The sequence below is a fragment of the Acanthisitta chloris genome, unplaced genomic scaffold, assembly GCF_000695815.1.
Source record: "Acanthisitta chloris isolate BGI_N310 unplaced genomic scaffold, ASM69581v1 scaffold25116, whole genome shotgun sequence".
NCBI lineage: Eukaryota > Metazoa > Chordata > Aves > Passeriformes > Acanthisittidae > Acanthisitta > Acanthisitta chloris.
In genome coordinates this window covers 1-21,976 of record NW_008680087.1, presented here as the reverse complement: position 1 = coordinate 21,976, position 21,976 = coordinate 1, and the positions used below count along the sequence as shown (strand labels likewise).

General features: G+C 38.3%; 1 protein-coding gene across 1 annotated transcript; it reads right to left on the bottom strand.

Moving 5' to 3' along the window:
- Window positions 1–3,129: 3,129 nt before the first annotated feature.
- Window positions 3,130–14,792, bottom strand: GPR98 (G protein-coupled receptor 98). The gene is made up of 3 exons (XM_009077594.1): window positions 14,601–14,792; window positions 12,810–12,987; window positions 3,130–3,428 (listed from the first exon to the last, which is right to left on the bottom strand). Exons 1-3 carry the CDS (start codon window positions 14,712–14,714, stop codon window positions 3,310–3,312), a joined length of 411 nt encoding a protein of 136 aa, XP_009075842.1. The 5' UTR covers window positions 14,715–14,792; the 3' UTR covers window positions 3,130–3,309.
- Window positions 14,793–21,976: the final 7,184 nt, after the last annotated feature.

The following is a 21,976-nucleotide window of genomic DNA, read 5'->3' as shown; positions in this document are numbered from 1 at the left end:
AATATTAACTACACCTCCTTCTACCCTTCGAAACAGAAAAAATGGAATCTTGTTGGGAACTTATGTCTTTCACAGGTGTTGGGGTCCTTGCGAGGGACGGACTACAGCACACCAATATGATGCTCTGATAGCCAACTTTATTTAGGGCACCTAAAAGTATTTATAGTATAAAGTCTCCTGTACATGCAGCTACACACTAATCACACAACTTGGATTGGTTGCTCCACTTGTCAATGCGTACGATTCTTATGATAGGTTACAATTTTAAGCTGCATCCCACTCTCACATCCTGGGAAACTGATAGCAAGAACTACATAGTGTCTATGAGAACTTAAATAATAGCATTATTCTAGCTTGTTAGCAAAACAACTTATCTATAAGACAGTAAAACTAAAAACCAAACCTAAAAACCCTGACAGTAGGAGAAAACAAGACCATTATAAAGTGATGGATTGAAGACACAGGAATGTGTGAAGAGAGAAACAAGGTCAGCAAGACCTACTTTGTGTGTCTTGTTTTTAATTTCTTAAGCATTCCTTTAACTGTTCTTCAGGTTACAGCTCCTCTGCTAGCCAGGCCCCAACAACAGGGAAAAAAAAAGAAAACACAACAAGTGTCCTGGTGTTCTTCCCCATACAGTAGCAAAGCAAATGGTTGTATGAATCAGTCAGCATAGCAGGCTGTTTTGTAACAGTTGGTTTGAGAGCTGTAGATTATTTCACCTCGTAGAAACAAAAATTTTCATCATGTCAATCAAATTTTAAATAATACCTGACATCAAGGAGGCACAGGAGGCATTCAGTCTGGTTGGGTTATGTCACACCAAGTGTAAAGGTACTATTCCTGCCCAGGTGTGGCTGTCAGTGCACCTGAGTCAGAGCACACTGATGCCCTCCTCCTGTCTCAATCATTGCCTGTCCAAGGAACATCAAAAAGGAGTTGAGAGAGAGGCTTATGCTATTAAAACACTGAATTTCCTACAGACAGAACATTTTCTGTTAAAGAAGGATTGGTTCTAGAACAATAACAAAATTCATTTCATGACCTTAGACGACTGAGTACTACTTAGAGATTTAAAATTCAGCAAATGCTGGTAGCAGATTACATCCTACTGATCTGATTTGAAAATGCTGATGCATTTTCAGTAAATCCCTTAACAGGGCCAGTGGTTAAGCAACAAGTCAAAGTGACGTACAGTATTAACACTTATGATGGTGAGTCAAATCAAACAAACATCCTCTTTTGTAACCTTTCTCACAGCATGTAGTAGCATGTACTGTGAGTAACGAAAGAGCTGTTATAGTCCTGACTCGCTCTCAACCAAGCAAGTGTCATAAGCATTCTGCAGGGCCAGGCTTCACACTAGGGCTTTAGTGGATAGATGAGAAGGATCAGCAATAACAGTGCTCATCTTGGTTTATTCAGGAAGAATAAGCCAGGTTTTCTGTGTAGAAAACAAAAACAGTACTACAGACTTCAACTACAGACTGAGTGACTTATTTTGAGGACACTTGCAGTTCTCTCAAGTCCCCTTTCATCAGGTATAGGTATAGGCAGAAAAGTGAATTATAAAATTTGCTGAAGTGGTTCACTCTTGCATAAAAGTTGCCCACTTTTTATATGCATCTCTATATGGATTCCAACGCACTACACCCAATTTTGAAGGCTGCCCACTTCTGCACAGGGTCTTCCTGACTACCATGTACTTCTGCATATTGTCCACAGTGAAGAAAGGCTCATTTACCCACTACCACCACCTTCAACCCCACAGGTTGTGGTAAGTGTTGCCATTTATCATAATGACTTGGCATTGTTGACTCCATACTATGGAGTCAACAAAATTCCTGGGAGTCAGAAATTTAAGACTCAATGCAGCAGATCATGTACTAATTATATATAGACATACTATCATTTCCCAGTTCAAATGTGTACTTAAAAAGCACTTCTTTAAGGGCTTGACTGACTAGAAATATTTTCCTGTGTCTGTGAAGGTTTTTGCAGCATTAGGCCTTAAATTTGATGTCTGTCTCAGACACAAGTCATGACTATAAGCTGTGCAGTCCTATCAGCTATTACAGAACAGGCACACAGAAGTGGGATTAATTTGTTTTGTTTTGAGTTTTTTAGCTCAACAAGTAACTGCATGGAGTAAAATTTGCATACCGCTCTAGCAAAATTCACAGAAAGATTTCCATAAGAAAAGTTTTCTTTTAAAGGGAGGGGTCATTGCTCAGAGCTTGCCCACTTTAAAGCCCTAAGGTAAGTTCCTGAGTAGGTATGAAAGGCTTGCATTCTCATTTACTTTATATCTATACTACATTCAGAAATGTTCAGAGGAAAATTCCCTTAGTCTACTGCTTTAATGTGTTTTTCTTCCAGAGTGTGTGTGCACAAGCAGAGTTAATGATTCCTGCAAGATCAGCCTGCCTCCCCTATAAGTTCTGAAATACTTCCTCTGTTATTTTTTTAATTCCAAGTGAGGAACTTTTCTTGCTCATTTATGACCTCACATAACTGGTCTAGCTCTGTTTGTAATGCAACACTTGAACCCTTCAATCAGAACAGGGATATCTGCATGGCACATATGGAGTTTAAGAGAAAATTCAACATTGGAATTCCCCCTTACTTCTGTGAGCAGAGTGAAAGAGTTTAATATTGAAACCAGCAAGGTAAAGCAGTTGACAGCATGCAGCTGCCAGTGGTTTCAGTCTTGTCCTTCCTATCCCCTTCCTTCTGTGTATTTCAGATCATTGCTTATTTCATCATGTCACAATTTAAACTTCAAGCTCTCTGGCTCAAGACTTATGTCTTGTAAAGTTCACAGATTTGGGTACTCAAAAATTAATAGTGACAATATTACAGCTTAAGAAACTTAGAACAACTGTAAAACTAGAAATCTTTCCTGTCCAACAGGGTGTCTGCATCACCTTCCATCTTCAAAAGCAGTAAGCAGAAATAACAGACTGGTTTGTATCAAACAGACTCTATTGCTTTTATTAATCAGTGTTACACGTACAGGTTAATAAGAAAAAGCAAGAGTTTGTGAAATGTATCATCTACGTACAAGATACAAATCTAGGCTGATCATCATGGTATTTACTGATGCTCAGCCACTGAAAAAAAGTTAGCTTGTTTTCTGATATACAAAACCTCAAGCAAACATTCCTTGTCAAACCTTCAGTAAAGCCCACAGCATTCTACTACAGTTATATGTAGTGTTTTAGTGCAAAAGGAAGTACAAATATAAAAATACTGAGGCTTGAATAATAATAATAAAAACCCCAGAAAAAAACCAAGCACATTGTGGAGTTAGAGGTGAGTGTCTGCTATGGGTATTCTTCTAAGCTCTACGATCTGGGAGTTAGCCATGCTGCCACCGTCCTGACTGCCATGACAAGACTCGTTATCACTGATGCTGAGACCTGCACCTGAAATAGAGAAAAATGACAAAAAGAAGGATTAGCAAGAAAGAAATCCTGACACATAAATGGGAATACTATATCCTGTCTGCTTTATTCTGACTATTGAAATGCTTCCTTACCCCACAGACACATGGCAAATTTCCTCTTCCTAGTCTACCATTCTGAATGCACAGATGATATTATCTTATATAGTTTGGTAGTTTTGTATCATGCAGATCCACTTTTTCATAATTCCACTGTCAGTCACTTTGTTTGTCCCAGTAAATGGTACAATAGGGGTTGTCTTGTAATCAGAAGAGCATAAATCAAGGCCTGGCTTGGGCTGGGTTCATGGTCTGGCTGTAACACTCTGGTATTTCCAAGGACTTCTTCATGAAGAATTGATTTTTAATGACACAATTTCCCTGTTAAACTATAATTCCAGCTGTTTTAATAGCACTGTAATGTCAACATGAGAAAAGATGATGACCAAATATTCTTTAAATCCACATTTGGCACAAACTGCTGCATTGTGTTCTTCTTCTACTGTGAGAGAATACTAGTTGTTGGTCCATGGGAACTTCCAAAACATGTCTGGAAGAGATCTCAAGAGGCCACCTTGTCCATCCTTTTGTCACAGGAGTTCTGTTACCTTATTGCTTCCTATTTGTTTTATGGGGGGTTTGTTTGGGTTTTTTTTGGAGGGGAGGTTTGAGTTGATTAGTGTGAATATATATAATCTTGCACTAGTTTTCATGAAATATATTATTTTCTGATAATTTTTTCACAGAATATTAGTTGGAACTATAAAATTCAGTGCTTTTTCAGCTCCTCCCTTTGAGCTGTAGAGAAAATTCTACAAAATACATGGGTATTGTTAGGGTTTAGGGTGTCTAAGCTTCAAATTTGTTGAGAACTGCATATCAGTATTATGAGGCATGATGACTTCAAGACATTCATTTCAGGCATGATCTTACAACAATGTTACTTACAATCAGGGAAGCTATTTGTTTTGGGCAGAAGCAGATTTGTAACTACATGCAGTTCAAGGAAGCTGCAAAGGAATAACATTTGGATCAAAACAGCCCTGAATGGCATGCTGGGAGAGGCAGTGATATGCATTTCATATTGCAAAATATTTTAAAGAGTTTTTATCAGGCCTTTATCATCACTTATTTCTACCACAGCTGACATTCCAGTTTTTGGCTAGTTTGACAAGATAAGGGTTATTTACTTCACCTTTTTTTTTTCTCTCTATTGTTCCACTCTTGCAAAGTTTTCCTATAGCACCCTTCTTCTCACCACCCCACACGCAGAAAAGAACTACTGAAAAGGGAGCAGTTGCTTCGTTGCTGGAAGTCAGGCTGCAATCTAGAATATGGAACTTGGTACAGAGAACCTGGGCAGAAGAACCTATAGGCCTAGAAGGTGTTCCTGTAAGGTCAGGATGAAGTCCTGATAGGGGTCAAACTTGAGCCCATGCCCTATGATCCAGGTGAAAAGTGGGTATTCTGCACTGTGGTCCTTCTTACACATGGTTTTGGTGTTTGGACCATGTATAGACATCAACTGACATTGATGAGATCTGTTCTTAGGACTGCATGACCCAAACTCTTGAGAAAACAGAAGTTACTGTCAGACTATGATAGAAGTAAAAATCCATCAACATACAGAGACACAGTAACAAAGTCAAGAAGATTAGTCTCTGAATCACTAAAATACTTGTTTATAAGTGTATTGAAAATGATCAAGCCATACTATTGATTTAAAATTTTATGTACATTTAAACTTTTCATTGAATCAGATCCTAATAACCAAAAGCTTCTTGAAAGCCCTGGGAAAAACAGCAATTGCTTAAGTGTGTTATTTTGGTTTTTTCCTTATTTTCTCTAAAACTGTTTTAGAACAGAAACATGAGTGTAGTAGAGAAGATAAATAAAACTACTGTATTTACAATGTGGGGATGGAAGAACAAGTTAAAAAACATGAAGCAAATAAAATACTTAGAAAGAAGAAACAATACAATACTTCTTATGTAGCAGAATACTTCTTAGGTCAGGCTGAAGGGCATACAAATTTAAAACCCTGAAAAAACTCCACTATTTAAAAGCATTTAAAATCATAAGTATGATCATGTTGGGTTAAGATTTTAAGGTGAACACTGACTGTTAGAAAGATATTTGTCTGACCAGTGGCTGTAATCATTCAGTACAGGGTTTCTTAAAGAATCTTTTGCTGGCCCCTATAGAAAGACCATCTAGTATGGTTTTACATTATGTATATTCTTAAATGTCATGTAAGTGCAAGCTTTATGCATGCCCAGTGCAAAGTAAGAGAACTTTTTTGTTACAAGGGTTCTTATCAGGAACTTGGTAAGACATAGACTGAAGTAGGGTACTTTGGCTTTACATCCTTTGTTCTGCTGACGATGCAAAGACAAACTATGTTAGAACCGATCCTTTCTACAAATAAGAGCTGAAATGTAACCAAGATACCAGCTTACCCAGGAGTCGGCAGACTGGAAAGGCTACAACTGTTTGCACAATGAAGTTTCACAGAGCTCATTTGTCCATCATGTTCTCAGATTAGAGTGGAATTTAAACTCAACCAGGTCCCAAAAAGCATACACTCCCCCTGAGATGCTAGAGTCAGGTGGTAGGTACATAGCAGGCAGTACTACTTTACCTCAATTTGTGAAGGAATTATTTTAAGAAAAATAGACAGAAAACTGAAGCCTTTCTTCCTTTCTTTTTGTACCGAAAAACTAGCTGAAAAGTCACAGTGCAAGTTGAAAACCCAAAGCAGTCCCTTCACTGACATCTGGTGGTGAAGGGTTCCATCAGTGCCCTAACACCAGCTGTTATCTGCTTGGTCAGAGATAGCTCAGGCTTTCACTAAAACTTTTTAAAGGAGCCAGAGTTTGTTTTGTAATTCCTATACTCATGTCTGTGGGGAGACTTTTTATCTCTCAAGCACTTCTATCGTGGTTTCTGAATCAAACATGATTTATGTTATACCTGTGAGATGTATATGAATAAGCTACACAAACCAACTTTAATTCTTCCTTCAGGGTTTTGATTTCACAGAAATGACATCAACAGACATCCAGACATTTATGAAGAAAGTTCAGACAATCAAAAATGCTTCCTGGGTATAATGCAGTCACATTCAACAGCCACTAGGTAGCATACGTGTGAGGACCACAAGTGAGAAGCTGAATGAATATGCACACTGGTTACCCTTTCTTTTTTTTTTTTAGTCTTGTGAAGTGAGTCCTTCAAAACAGAAATGATGTAGTCTGATAAGGCAGGGCACGAATCTGGCACTTTGCCACTATCTACAATCTATCTGCCGTGTGACAGACAGTTTCCAGGATGCTACAATGAACACCTTTCAGAACTGAGATTTCAAATGATTCCTTTAGTTCAGGATGGCCACACAAGATGCTTGATTCTTAAACCAGCCACCTACAGTGGTGACACCACAGTTTATAAAATGCTGACTTTGGAACCCTAGCTGTATTAGATTTAAAACTAGAATTATTTTATATAACATCACTACTGTAATAGACATATTTGTGTGGGATTTTTAACTTATTCAGTAGATTCTTCCAGATATTCTCCATGCTAGACAATTATTGCAACATTTATGTAGTATTAGATAAATATTAGAATATTTATGAGGTATTTATCACAATGGTCTCTATTAAGAGTAAAAATACACTAAGATATGGATGTAGCAGTGACCTCCATTGACACTGCTAAATATATATTTGGAAAGCAGCATGGTAGGTCAACAGTCACCACTGGAGGGGTTGGAGACTCTCCCAAAGTATTTGCTCTGTTTTGCATTCATATCACCCCCAAAGGAGTGAATTTTTTTGGTTTTGTGCATCACAGAAGGGGGGAGAACAGGAGCATTTGTATGGATGGAAGCTCAGAAATCAGTAAAGCTATCATGCATTTAAGGTATTTATGCTATAGAGGAATGCTTATGAGCCGCTTGCTACTTTTGGGGCAGATTCCATCTACTTTTATTCTGCTGGCTCCTTTTTACCTCCACAGCCCTAGCCAGAGTAGAAGTCCTTGGGGAATTCTGGTATATTAGGCTTTATCTTTAATGGCAGTAACATATGACTTCGTCACAAACCAGAAGGAAATGGCTTTATTAAATTGCCAAACAATATACATTTTGAACAAGAAATCAGAGGGAAAATGAGATCTAGTCCAAAATAACAGCACTTTCAAGTTAATTAGTGCAATTAACAAAAACCAGTATGAAAATAACTTTCTCAGTAGAAGCGGCTTGAATCACTATAAAGCCATAAATAAAATATAATAAATGAATTAACACAAATTTATAAGCATTAATAAAAAAGGTTTTAAAACAGATCAATGAGCAGTACATGCCCTTAAATTAATTTTCCTACAATAATCGTTCTATAATTCCCTTCACATAAGATGCCTTGGAGCTGGCTGTCTTTTCAAAAGATTTCCAAAATGTAAGAAATGAGGTGATATAGCAAGCAGAGTGAATATGAAATATATTTCTGTATGTACATGAACATATTTGATGGCAAGGAGGAATTAATTCATAAGGCATTCAGAGACAATGGCTCTATGATATAAGAAGCCCAGCTTTTGGGTTTCCTACACCAAACAGAAAAATCCTGTAGCCATGTGATGCTTGCCTAAAGCTAGCATAAAGGCTGGCTAAGAAACAGTACATTGCTGTCCACTTGATTTGATAGAACTGCAGTTGTATGCTTCCACCTGACCCAGTCTGTGTTTTGGGTTAATCTGTAGTTAGGTCCAGCAGTAATGACTGTGGAACCAAGGGCTAAGTGCACATTTCTGTGACACATTCCTTTAGCAATAAGGCTGAGTGTACTAGTGCTTCTATTTGCAGAGCTGCACTGCACACTGCAAATTACTAAACTGTGACAAGTTAAAGAAGAAGGTTTTGCTGTGGGGGTTTTGTTGATCTTTTTTAACCTGTCTTCATTTCTATAGCTGAGAGTGGCCAGCTGCAGAGGCAGGAGGGCAGGAATGAAATTTTAACTTTGCCGTGACCCTATTCCCACTGATCTGGCTGCCAGGTTAAACCTTGTGGCTACAGATAGTGAGTGTAAGTTAAAGGCAGACAGCTCAGAACTACATCAGCAGTAAAGACACATTAAGCACAAAGGGCCATAAAGACATTTTTGCATATTTCTCTGCTAATCACTGTGGATCCTCAGCAAACCTTCAGAGTAGGAGATGATATTTTAGCACAGCTAAGGCTGTTTGGTTACACATTGACAGTTTTAGGGAACAGAGATAATGGATGTTTCTGACTCAGTTTATCACAGGTAAAGCTCAAACAATAGCAGATCAAGAATTTTGAATCTTCCTCTCTACCCGAGAGCCACACCCCCCAGTTCAGGAGGTGTAAAACTAGCTAGTGTGGAGAAAAGCACTTTCTCCCTGCTCTCCCAGAGAACCTGCTTGAGATGAGGAATTCTCAGCATACTGAAATAAAGTCTGGGATAAAAAGGTTTCTGAAGCAACTCACACAGGAAATGTCAAGCAAGAGCAGTGCAGCAAAAAGGCATCTCAGCAGCCCATACACTTCAGCCTCTTTAGAGAAGAGGTGTTCATCTTCCAATTGCCGATGACCATGTTTCCCTGGAGTCAGGACGGATACTCAAAGGGTATCAAAATGATGTGGAGTGGCAAGGGAAGAGGGAGAATGAGGGGGAGAGGAAGAAGAGGAAGAGGGAATCTCTAATCTGAGTTCTTGTGCCTTCATGTGAGCACGAGAAATGATGCAACAGAAGAAATATGCTGTAGAGATATCAAAAGCCAAGCTCCTTCTAGTGTCTGCTAGTTTAACGGTAACATAAAACTCCAGTCAGACCACAGTTTGGTGAATACTTTAGTAGCCTGAGCCCATATTTCCAAACAGAGAAAAACCCCACCACCTCATATCTTTCTTTCTTTCTTCCACGTGGTTCCCCACCTTCCTCTCCTTGGCCACACACTGAAGGGGACTGGACAACAGGTCAGGATGAAAATAATAAAATAGACTTTTAGTTACAGAAAAACTCACTTTTTTTGTTGGATTTTTGTTTTTGTTTTTTTTTTGTTTTTTTGTTTTTTTTTGTTGTTAGAAGTATATCTTGAGCTAGAGCTTGTATCAAAGACAATAGCTGATAAACATTTAGTTTGGTGGTCAAAGCTGCTCTAACCTCCACACCACCTCTTCAGTTTTCCTTTTCAAATGTGTGTGGGGCTGAAATCATATGGGACAACTGGTTTGGATTAGAAATCATGGTCTCTTTAGTCCTGTAATGTTGCTGGGGACACAGTCTGGGCACAGGAATGAGCTTTGGGGTAAAATGGCCAGGCGCTACTTGAATCAGTGACACAAACAAAAACGTTTTGCTCCAACTGTGGCCCAAGATCTCTGCTTCAAATCACATTAATAGAAAAGGCACACAAGAACAAATGCTAATAAAATATTAATAAAGAAGTCAATAATTAAACTTAGGCAAGATAATCAAAAGTTGGTTCTAGGTCTACTTTTTTTTTGAAAGGACTGGAAACAAATTAAGTAGGGATGGAACTTAACGAGTTAGGAAAAAATAATTAAATGCTGAAATTGTGTTGAATTATATTATAAGAGCTGAAACTGTCGAGAAGCACTAAGGGGACAGATTTGTCACATGTAGATATTGAGATCCCTCACCCTATTGATTCCAGGCTGTGTGTGAAACACAATCTCTCTGCAGCTTTGGTTCCACAAGGTACCTGAACTGGAGTCACAGGACGCCTGGATACAATGAATGCAAGTCTTGTGAGAAGGTGCTGAGAAGCTTGGGATAATACTTCATGTGAGATTAACCAACCCTCATGTTATTTCAGGACATAAAGGGGCAACAAGCTGCAAATTCCTAGTAGGCGTGGAGTGAGTTTCAGCAATGTAACAGGATTGAACCTATATATATATAAAAGAGGTTTTTTCTTTAAAAATGGAATCTTCTTGAGCAGAATTTAAATTTATGAAGTATTTGCCTTTACTCCAGCTCCATCCCTTTCCATCACCCTTGAATGGCCTCAAAGTAGATGTGTTCTGTGGCGTTTTACGTACTATGCAGTAACAGGTCACTTTGGGTGCAAAAGGAATTGAAATTTCATGTAGTAGTAAGTCATTGCCAGGAAAGTCATAAAAGCATAGGTAGGTTAAATAAAGGCTGCAATGTGTACTGATACACTTTGGGAGTCATAACCTCTAATGGCCTAAGGCTTTAACAAGGAGTGGTTGAAGGAATTTAATTGTGTTATTCAAGGGATGATTCTGCTGACAAAACACCTTTAAATCAACACTCTTCTTGCCAGGAAATGTTGTTCTGCTTTGTTCGCAAGTGATAAGTTTCAGGAACAATGCTTTTTCCTGAGAACTGTGATCTACAATTTTCAAAGTTGTGTTAAGTCAAGAGGATTTGAATATCTTTCTCAAAGTGCTGATGGAAAATCTTGGTGAAGCAGAAAAAAAACAAAATTCAAAATTTCAGTTAGTTTCAATTAGCAGTTTCAAGAGTTAACCAATTTATTCAATGTTTCAGGCCAAACAAAAGGCATTGAGAGATCAGTTTTCGTACACGAAAAGAGTGTTCAGAAGGAATGCTGTCTGAAAAGAGAAAATAAACTTAAGTGAAGATGTGATAAATATGCTATTTAATGTTGAAATCAAAGAGGTTGTATCCATCTGTGCAACTCCCTGTTGCTGAACCCAGTGCTCAAGTCTGTTTCTTAGGAGCAGTAGCTGTAAAGTCCATTTTCACAGTTTAACTTAACACCAAAATTAGAACAAATAAACCCTCCAGAGCCCAGATTGTTCAGGTGTTTCTTCAGCTGTTTTCTTTAGTCTCAGCACATGATGTGAGGTTGTATTCGTGCAATATCTGACCATACACAGTGCATCTGACAGGGAAAGACAGACTTCTTTTAGATGTTCTAATGAAGAGGTGTCCCTGCCCATGGCAGGGGGGGTTGGGACTAGATGATCTGTAAGGTCTATTCCAACCCTTAAATTCTATGATTCTATAACTACTGCTGTTGCCTAGATTGTTCTTAAGACTCAGTCTTCTGCAGTTTACTGATGCCAACTGATTTACTTAAGCAGTGAACACTGTATGTGATGGTGGGAGTATTAGATGTGGAACATTTTGTGTTTCATGAACTATCTATGAATTAGCTGGTTTTCTTCAAATCATTCCGGAAGGAATAAAAAAGTAAAAGCTACTTTCTTACATATCTAAAATAAAGGTTTGCAACTGTAAGATTCTGCATCTAGATTTGAAAGTCTTACCAAAAAATCTTTTAATGCTAACAGACTAGAAACAGTCTTTAAAATATCTGGGAAAATTACTAGGTACAAAACAGATTTTCGTAGAATCGTAGAATGATTTGTGTTGGAAGGAATCTTAAAACCACCTATTTCCAACCCCCTGTCACACACAGGGACACTTTTCACTAGACCAGGTTGCTCGCAGCCCCATCCAACCTGGCCTTGGACACTTCCAGGGATGGGGCATCCACAGCTTCTCTGGGTAATGTGCGCCAGGGCCTCACTATCCTCACAGGGAAGAATTTGTTCCTGATATATGATCTAAACATTCTCTCTTTCATTTGAAAGCCATTCTCCCTTGTCCTGTCACTCTACACCCTTGAGAAGTCCCTCTGCAGCTCTCTTGTAACCCTTTTAGGCATTGGAAGGAGCTCTAAGGTCTCCTCAGAACTTTCTCTTCTCCAGGCTGACAACCCCAATTGTCTCAGCCTTTCCTATTAGCAGAGGTGCTTCAGCCCTCCAAGCATCTTCATGCCCATCACTTCATGAGCTTCTTATACTGTAGGCTCCATAACTAGAGGAGTTTTCTGCAGTGTGAATTGGTTCTGGAGATAGAGCATTATGAACATATGGAATAAAAATACCCCTTTATTAGCAGCATTCCCAGTCTTCCATCCAATTTGGCTTTTCCTTGATAACACTGAAGGGGACAAGCTGCTGAAATTATGGGTGCCAGATCACTTAACCTCCTAATGTCACCAAGACCTTGCTGTTGTCTCTTGCAAGGGTTAATGGTATCCTCAAAAATCATTCAGGTGACCTCCTGCAACCAAGCTACTTGATTTGTACTTCATCTGGTGCCTAGTGAAAGTGGGCTTGGGTTAGTGTCTGCCAGATCTAATCAGGTAGCACTTCTTTTTCTCTGTCTTATCAGATATTCCCATGTTGACTTAAGATTTTCAGTGGAAATCAGATTATTATAATACATCTCATTAGCTGGATCTCATGGAATGGTGACACTGTTAGGGTGACTAACAACAAAACAACCTTTGAGGGGCAAGGAGAAAAGTCACTCACCAGTCTTTAATGCAAATATTAGGTCATCAAACTCCTGTGATTCCTCATCAGCAACCAATGAGCTGGTACTAAATCCTCCAGAAGTGTGAAAAACATTGCCATTTTGTGGACTCTGCTTAAAGGCAGCACTAGCTTGACTAGCAGGTTGTAAGGATGCCCTCTCCCAGTCTGCAGGCACCTGCAGAGTTTAGAAAGACATAGAAATGCAGTAATCATCAAAACAAAACTATAGCATAGAAGCTGGAAACTATGACCAGAGCTGAATTGAAGGTTAAGAGATTCTTGAACCAATTATTCTTTCAATTCTATAGTGAACCAGAGAGTGTATTTTTCGTTCTTAATAAATTATGTGTGTATATATATATATATATATGCAAACACACACATACATGTAATGCAATCACAAGCCACTTAATTTTGTGTTTATCATGCTTCTACTAGATATAGCAAAAATCTTTTAAAATATTGCTATTTCTGACCCCCATTGTGTAGAACTTCAAAGCACTGAAAGGTTTCAGCTTACTCTTCTCTTACCCATGCCTTTTCCTCTGCTAGTCCCTGCCTCTCCATTCTGCAGCAACTAATCATTATTAATTGTCATTATATGATCTACAGCTGGCAACCTGCCACTGTCCATGTTTATCAATAGAGTATTTTAAAGTAATTTGCCAGTCTTTGGAGGTTTTGGTGATGATATACAGCCCTACAGTTTCAATATCAACTTTCCTATAGACAGTTTAAGGTGGAGCTGCACAAAATATAAGAATTTCAGTTAATGAGAAAAAAGGTGGTTTTGCAAATTTATCTGCTCCTTAATATTTGATGAAAATACAAAACATTGAACCCTAGTAAAAAATAAATTTTAGGACAATCAAAATATATTTGCTTGGTTCATTCCTCATCTACTGTTTAGACACTCAGGAACATAAAATCTTGCCATGCAGAGCTGAGAAGCTGTGCTGTTCTCTAAACCAGAAAGAGGTTCAAGAAATTTAGTGGACAGTTGAGGAGCTTTAAAATCCAGACAAACCTACAGTCTAGCAAGTAGAAAAAAAGAGGAAAAACAGCTGCCAGGTGAGCAACTTGGTTTCCACAAAAATTATTGCTAGAACCGACATATTCCCCTGAAATATATCAAATCCATTAAATCTGTGTTTTTCCTCAAACAAACTGTTTAGCTGGAAATTTTCAATTATCTCTATCAACATGTGCATGTACATAGCAATAAAAAACACTTCGGTTTATTACAGGGGGTGAAAAGTATTACTAGAAGCATTCTAGTTCCAGCAACAAAGAGATTGAAAATAATCTCCCTCAAAACTTCTATTCTACTCCATTCTGTATGATTCCATTACAATTTTATTCTATTCTATTACAATTTCCAAAAATTTTGAACAGCGTAAGTTTGAAAAATTAATATCTTAAAACTAATCTAAGGTCTATAGTAAGCAGAAAGAATTAACCTGATATTTTGATTTCTCATTACTTATTTTTGACAATTTTTGACAGCCTCTATAACCAACTGAAGACTCAAGCAGAAAAGGGGAAATTCTATAGATGGGATGTTACCAGGGAACGGCAAGTTACAAGAATATAACTATGGATAAAGTAAACAATTTTTGTTGTTTAAAAAAAAAGAAAAACAAAAAAACCTCCCCCCTCCCCAAAGCCAACTTATAATACTAAGCATTTCATTCCTGTGTATTATATTTCAGAACTGCCATTTAAATCTCCAGGAACCTTTTCAATACAGTTAATTAATGACTACAGAGCACTACAGAGCACTGTTACCTCTTCCATAGCACTGATGAGGTTCTGCGTGGACTTGCTGATCTCTCCACCTGCAGCTGGTAGACCACTGCCATGTGTGAAAAATGCTGATCCTGGAGTTGTATGGCCATTCATGTCTACAGTATAACTTGCTTTCACAGGACAGCAAAGTTGGTTGTGCAGGATAAAATAAACCACAAAGACATAAAGACCCTGAAACAGAAAGAGAAAAAGAACATCAGCCCATGAAATGCAGGGAGCTTAGATCAGAGTTTTCTATGGAAATAAGGGATGACATCATTGCCCATCAGTTAAAAGTAGGTTCATATCCTGAGGCCTACAGCTAAAAAACACAAACACACAAAAAAAGTATTTGAACATTATTATTTGGTTGAAACCACGCAGTTGCAAAACAAAGCCAAGATCCCAACAACAAAACCAACTTGAGTTTCACAGTTGTTATAATAGTGAAAATATGGTTAAGGGCTGCCCTTACAATAGGATGTGGCTGCTGGCCCCAAGCCACAATTCTTTATTTCCTTACTGACCTGCTGGCTCTCTGCATTCTTACCCCAATTTCAACCTCATGCAAACTGTGCTTCTGCCATCACAGATACTGAGTTATAGCTATAAATTAGATACTCCATGACATCCACTAGTTCAGCACTATTTTCTCATTTTTGCTTACTACAAAGGCTGTGCTGTATGCCTCTGTAGTTCTTCTTTAAAACTTGCTAATTTTGACCTTTAGACTGAGCCAAGGAAAGTATTATAACCATCCCTTTTGTTTGTAAAGAAATCCAGAGATTGAATTTCTCAGTAAGAAATTTTTAAGTTGCACTAATACTGAAGGAAAATAACCTCTCCCAACTGATACATCAACCAGTTCAATAATTACTAAAAAGGGACTACCAAAAGAGAAAAAAGAAGACTTCTTGATTCTAACCAATTGCTGAAATACAATGACATTTGCGATGGATTTTTTTAAATTTTACATTGTTCTCTAAACCCCTGAAACCAACTGTACTACACAGAAAAATTCATTGCAAAGGCATCCACTAGCTTGGAAATACTAACTGGGATTACAAATAGTAAGGAGTTTAATTGAATTTCAGAATTTCTAATGGAAGAAATTTTAAAAACACTTGAAGACTGCAAATGCTTAAGACATATCCTTTTTTAATTTCTATTTTTCTATTATTTAAATTTTATCTTTTTTATTTTTAATTTCCAGGCAACAGCACTTCATGATACATAGATTAATAATTTCTATTGCCAAAACTATAAGACAAAACTGTCTGGTCCCAAGGGACACGTAACACAAGCTAATGGGATTCAATTGGATTTCAGTCTCAGCTGGTCAAACACTGAAAATACCCTCATACAGCTACTATAAAGCCATACAGCTCTGCATGTGATTTTTTTTTTTTTTAGCAGCAAACCACCAAACAAAAGTGATAAAAACAACTATTTCAAGAAAACATCTTCCTGCTTTTCCAGATTATCACTTATTTGTCATGAGGACCCAGAGCAATTTACTGATAGGAAATTTCTTTGTGATATGTGTAAGTAAATATGTTCAAAAAAGATGCAAACACATTGCTCTTGAAACACACTAAAAAGGAACAAAAATGTCCTTTCATTCTATAAACAAATCCAAGGACTCTGATGTAGGCCATGCATAATGGGATCAACAAATGGATTTATTTTAATTTAAGTTGTTTAATGGATATGAAAAGGATGAAAACCCCAAGAAGAACAGATAATAGTGATGACATGGAATTCAGAGTAGGCCCTGGCAGTTCAGTCTCTGAGAACCCAGCCAAAAATGTTGCACACACTTTTCAAGTATTTTTACACTTTTCAAGAAAACCCATTAGCTGAAAATATTACATAGCTCTCTATTTTGAAATTGTGAGGATATAAGGCATTGGCATGAAAGGCCCATGAGAAGTAACTCCGCTGTACAGCCCCAAGAGCAGACACTCACTCTTCTAAAACAAATAAAATTTTAGAAATGGAATGAAATGCCACAATTATCTCCCTAACTTGGCCTGATGTCCTGATTTAACTCTCTGCAGATGACTGATGAGACAAATCCTCTGGGTCCTTCCATAATGAGCACATGGAGCCAGGGAGGTTATTTGACTGCCTAAGGACAGAAGGAGTCACAGGCTGAGATAGCTAACAGAAACAAAAACTGTTTTACTTCTCTGAGGTCTTGTAAACTGTTATAGCAATGCCTTACAAACAGAAGCTTATACCTAACCTTTAGTAGGTAATACATGTACACAGGAATTGTGTTGCTGGGTAGAATATTTCTTGCTGGCTGGAACAAGGATGGAACTTTCTTTTACCCATATTGCTACCAAAATCTGGAGTCTCCAAGAGATAACACTCTGTTAGAGTGGTTCCTTTGTGCCATCATTGTCATTTTGTTTGAATTATCAGAAGGGTTTTGTGGTCTCACTCTCACAATCCCATGTCTGTGTTAGAAACCACCACAACAGAACTTTAGGAAGCCAAAACAAAATTAATGATTCTGCCCGAACAGCACCAAGTTCCACTGATTATACACATGAAGATGCCATGGATCAGGTTGTACTGATTCATGCTAATTTTCTCACCAGCAGCTACCAGGCTGTTTACTCTGAAAGAGCATGGACAGTATGCAGACACTCAGCTCGTGTCAGTGCAACCACAGCTTTCACAGCCTCAGCAGGTTTTTTCAAAAACACAGGTTTGAGAATTGAACTGTTCTTCATCACACTTGACACATTACATTCATTTTCACCTCAACTTTTAACACCGTAAAAATCATCTTAAGGTGCTATGAAAATAAGGTTGTTGTCTTTGTAATATGTTTCACTGTGTTTACCATATAAACAACTCTGGCCAAGTTGGAACCACTATATCTTTTCAGAGACATACAGACCTTGTCCTTGATAAGGACAATCAGGAAATATAGAGAATAGTCAGTTTCTGCTTCTTCTGGTCTTCTGGAAACCTACACACTCCAAAAGGATTGAAAGGAGGAAGGTCTGGGTATGGGCATTAGCAACACAGGCAATGATTTCTCTGTTAAAATTGTGGTAAATATGATTTTTTTATTCTTAAGAAGACTTCATCAAAAAACTTCAACCTAATTCCAAAAACACAGACCCCAAAACCTCAGCCTAGTGTCAGTACCCTCTGTTATTGCATACAAATTGAGAGCTATTCTCCTCAGCTCACAAGCATGTACCAGAAGGTCATGAGAAACTCGGGTCTCAAGTGAAATGACTGATTGATAATCTAAGAGCTTGATCTGGGCTCTGTGAAAGCAGACTTGATGGGAAAATTCCGCGCGGGGAAGCAAGTGGCCGACTCAGTGTGAGTGATAAAGCAAGTTCCAACTTCATTGTTAGCTCAGTCCTTCTCTTATACAGTGCATGAATAACTATGCTTATTGTTCTCTTTACCATTACATAACCATTACCCAAACCCTAAAAGTTACATTTATATACTTTCCTAGCTTGCAGGACAACTATGCCTATAATTCACTTTAGCATACCTAAGCTCTAAAGGTTACATTTATATACTATTTCTGCTTGCAGCTGCAGCTGTGAAGAAGTCTCCTTTATTCTCTGGAGAATCCTTCTTTGTTTTCCCGGATAGTTCATCCTTGGGCTTGCGACATTGCTGAGTTTTCCCAGATAGCTTGTCCTTCGGCTGCAATATTATGCTGAGAAAATAACTTCTAATGCTGAGAAGCTAAATTCCTGAGGCCTACTTCTTAGTTATATGCTCAAAGCTCCCATAGACCTTTGCTCAACTCTTGCTTGCACAATGCTCTCTGGGAGATGTGCCCCTGTTCCCTTAGCCATTCTTCAACACAGGCTGCATAGCTAAGTTAAAGAACTATGACTCTCGAGGATTTAATGTTAATACTACATAAATTCTGTGCATTGGGCCCATGGGGCTACTTACAAAACATTTAGCCCCATTTCATTTATGGTTACATTATGATAGCAGTACTAGTACATCCTTACAGTGAAAGATGAGAGAAAAAAACCCGTGTTACTAATGTATTTCCCGTGGAGGAAGGCAAGAACTACTTTAAGCAGAAAATTAGGTTGTCCCAAAGGTGAGAGCACAGACAATTTACAGTTCTTCTCAAATATGGTGCCTGCCTGAAAAAAAGTTTGTACGAGACTGTCCGTAAGGGCTGCTGGTTATTTTACTGATATATGCCAACAGAAGACAATTAAGCTTTTACTATTTTATCTAATCAAGCTGGTCTGTACATCTGTTCTTTTGTGCTGTTATGCCAGGGAAAATCTTATCCATACAAACCACATCTACAACTGTCTGAAGGAAAAGCTTACATGCAGAAATCCACTGAGACCTTTTTGGCCAGTGAGGTGGGAAACAGCCTCAGTGCTGTTCCAGGTTATGTCAGGCAGTTCACCTCACAAGTGGTAATGGGGAAGGAAGACAGACGTGGCAAGAGAATGAGAGATAGTGGTCCTAAGTTGAAACACAGGAGGTTCCAACTGGATATAAAACATGTTTAATGTGAGGGTAACTAACCATTGGAACAAGTTGCCCAAAGAGACCATGAAAACTTCTCTATAGAAGAAGAAGGAAGGTTTCTCCTGGTGCAATTTATAACTGGTAGGAGCATTTTGTTCATGCATAGGTGTGAGGGGGGTTTATTATGCAACAGCTCGATTTATTTATTCTGTGTAGTGGCTGGTACAGGAAGCAAGTAAATTAAGGACAGCTGTCAATGAAAGGACAGAATACATTTTACGCTTCATGAGATCCCATGCAGACCTGGAGGACTGATGCACAGAAAACCTTCACTGCACATGTGACACTCAGAGTTTCTCTGTCTCTTTGTTCTCTAACTCTGCATGGCACAACTTACTGTGCTGAAACTACAGTATGTCTAAATTTGAAAATTGAGTTAACTCTGTTAATAGTCATGAGAAAGGATACAACAGACTGTAGGCAATCAACACATCCATCATCTCCTTTTTACATATGGGGAAAAAAACAAGATGCCTACTGTATCTCACAACTTTATTGTTCTAATAAACACAAACACACCAAGGCACTAGATTTTTTTAAAAACTAATACACATCATACTTCTCACACAAGAATATTCAACCATGTCTGAGATACCCTACACTGAAATTGCAAAACCTGTTTTTCCAAGGAGAAGTGGATTCAGATAATGTCACCTATTTTAGAGCAAAGGTATTTTTATTTATAAAACTAAAGTACCTTAACAGTACTTTCAGTAAAGAAAAGTAATTTCAATACTCCGTTTGAAAAGTTCCTCAACCTGCTGCAGGGTATGAATCAGCACTTAGAAAAACAGTATGCACTCTTCAAGTTCCTATTTTAATCTGGAAAATTTTATTTGTTAAGTATAATCACATGATTATATCACTAAAATTTGTTTCTACAATGGAGACTATTTGAAGTGAAATCAAGGCTTCTAAAGAAAGTCTAATTTTGGGTTAGACCACAAAAACACCTCTGTAACCAGAAATGGTCAGTTCTGATCCTTAGACCACTGTGGCTTCAAAATCACTGTTATTTTTACAGTTACACCTTTATTGGTGCCAGGTGGTTAAAACCCCCAATAAACCACACAAACAGGTGTGTCTGACAATGGAAGAGCTTTATATACTTGGATCAGCTTTATAGATTGTTTGTCATCATTATAGAGCAATTCCTGCATGCTGGTTTATGCTTGGGTTCATTTCACTCTAGTTTTTTTATAAGGGTGAGACTTAATCTTATTCTGTTTGGACTACTAAAACTTACTCTTAGCATTCCAATGCATCTACCCCAGAAATATCAAGAAAGCCCTATTTCTGTATTTCAGCTTGGCTGAGGAATAAAGAAATATTGAGTCAAAGACCAAAGGTAGAAAGAGTGGGATAGGTGTCATCTGTGGAGGGCAAACATGGGACAGCCAGCACACAGAAGCAGCCTGCAATTCCCCTCCACAGCTCTGGCTGCAGCCTGTCATTGCAGAACTCTGTGAGATTCAGCAAACCTCACCAACCACGCATGGCTGCAGGAGGCTAAGAACAGGGAAGAGCAGACAAAGCAGACTGCAATCCCATTGTTCCCCATCTTTGCTCAATTTCTTGGCCCATGGCTATTTTTCCCCCTCTGCATTTTTTTAATTTTCTTTTCCTGCACAGGCAACAGAAATTGGAGACAGCATCCCTGGAGGTCCTCTTGGCATTAGGTTCTTCTTTGTGCATTGTCCTAGTAGAGGACTGCTCTGGTAGCAGAAAGCAGCCAGACCACATACAGAAAAACTGTCCACTGATGAACCTTACATTATAAAAGAACAGCAAGACCAAACGCTGTAGCATTCCTCAATGTATTTTTCAACTGCACTGACTGTAAAGACCTAGAAATATCAGAGGTCATGAATTTGCACACATGTTTTACAAAATTCTGCAAATATTTACTCTCATTCTTGCTTTCCAAAGTAAACATTTATAATCCTACATTTTAGCTTACACCTTACAATCTAAGCCTACTATGGTTTTTCTTTCTTCCTTGAACAGAGGAGAAATGGTGGATGAAAAAGCCTTTGTCACCTACCTTTCCTAAAATGCAGGTGCAAGTGTGTCCTCATGCTGGGGAGGATCCCAGGTGAAGGGAACGGATGAAAGGACAGCGAGATGTGCTGTCTGGCGCACCCCACTGCCCTGGGTTCAAAGCTGCTGAGACCATGCTGGATCCATGAGTGGTGACTATCTACCTCTCTTTCTCATCTACTTTTCTCTTTTTGTCTCCAATTTTGTCTTTTTCTCTCTTCTTTTCTCCTTCATAAGATATTAAGTTGCAAGCCACACTGAGCAGCATCCCTTTAATGACTTGCTAAGTGCCATGATCAGTGCCTGGCTAAGGGTTTTGTTCTCTAAGGTGAGCTGAGTTAAAGTTTGCACTGTTTGAACACTGTGAAGCTTACTGATTTTCCTTTTGCCAAGTGTCTCACTGCACATGGGTGACCCAAAATTCACAATAAAATACCATTTTTTTGTTACCTCCTGCGTTATTTCTCCCACATACTGCCCAGAGTAATTTGAAATTACCTTCCTCTCAACCCGCTGAGCAAACCAGGGCATTACACCCCCACCCTTTCCTGGACTCTGTGCATGGAGAGAATAAAAAGTATCTTAAGACAGTATTTTGAGATCTCTTTTCATAGAGAGTGTTAGAGTAAAATAGAGACAAACTCTATCAAATATTGATTTGATATCAGCCTTCTAGTAGAAGTTTTTGTTTTGAGGGGATTTCCTCACAGTTGTAGCTCTGAAGCTTTATAGAATTTGCATTTGTGGGTTGCAAGTTTTTGGTTTTTAATGGAAAAAATAAG

What these genes read in the sequence shown, in the direction of transcription:
- GPR98 (XM_009077594.1), bottom strand. Translation starts at nt 14,714, where the DNA reads ATGAATGGCCATACAACTCCAGGATCAGCATTTTTCACACATGGCAGT. An exon ending in TCATCAGTGCTATGGAAGAG is followed by an intron (nt 12,988 to 14,600) that starts GTAACAGTGCTC and finishes TAAACTCTGCAG; the next exon opens with GTGCCTGCAGACTGGGAGAG. An exon ending in AATATTTGCATTAAAGACTG is followed by an intron (nt 3,429 to 12,809) that starts GTGAGTGACTTT and finishes TCTCTATTTCAG; the next exon opens with GTGCAGGTCTCAGCATCAGT.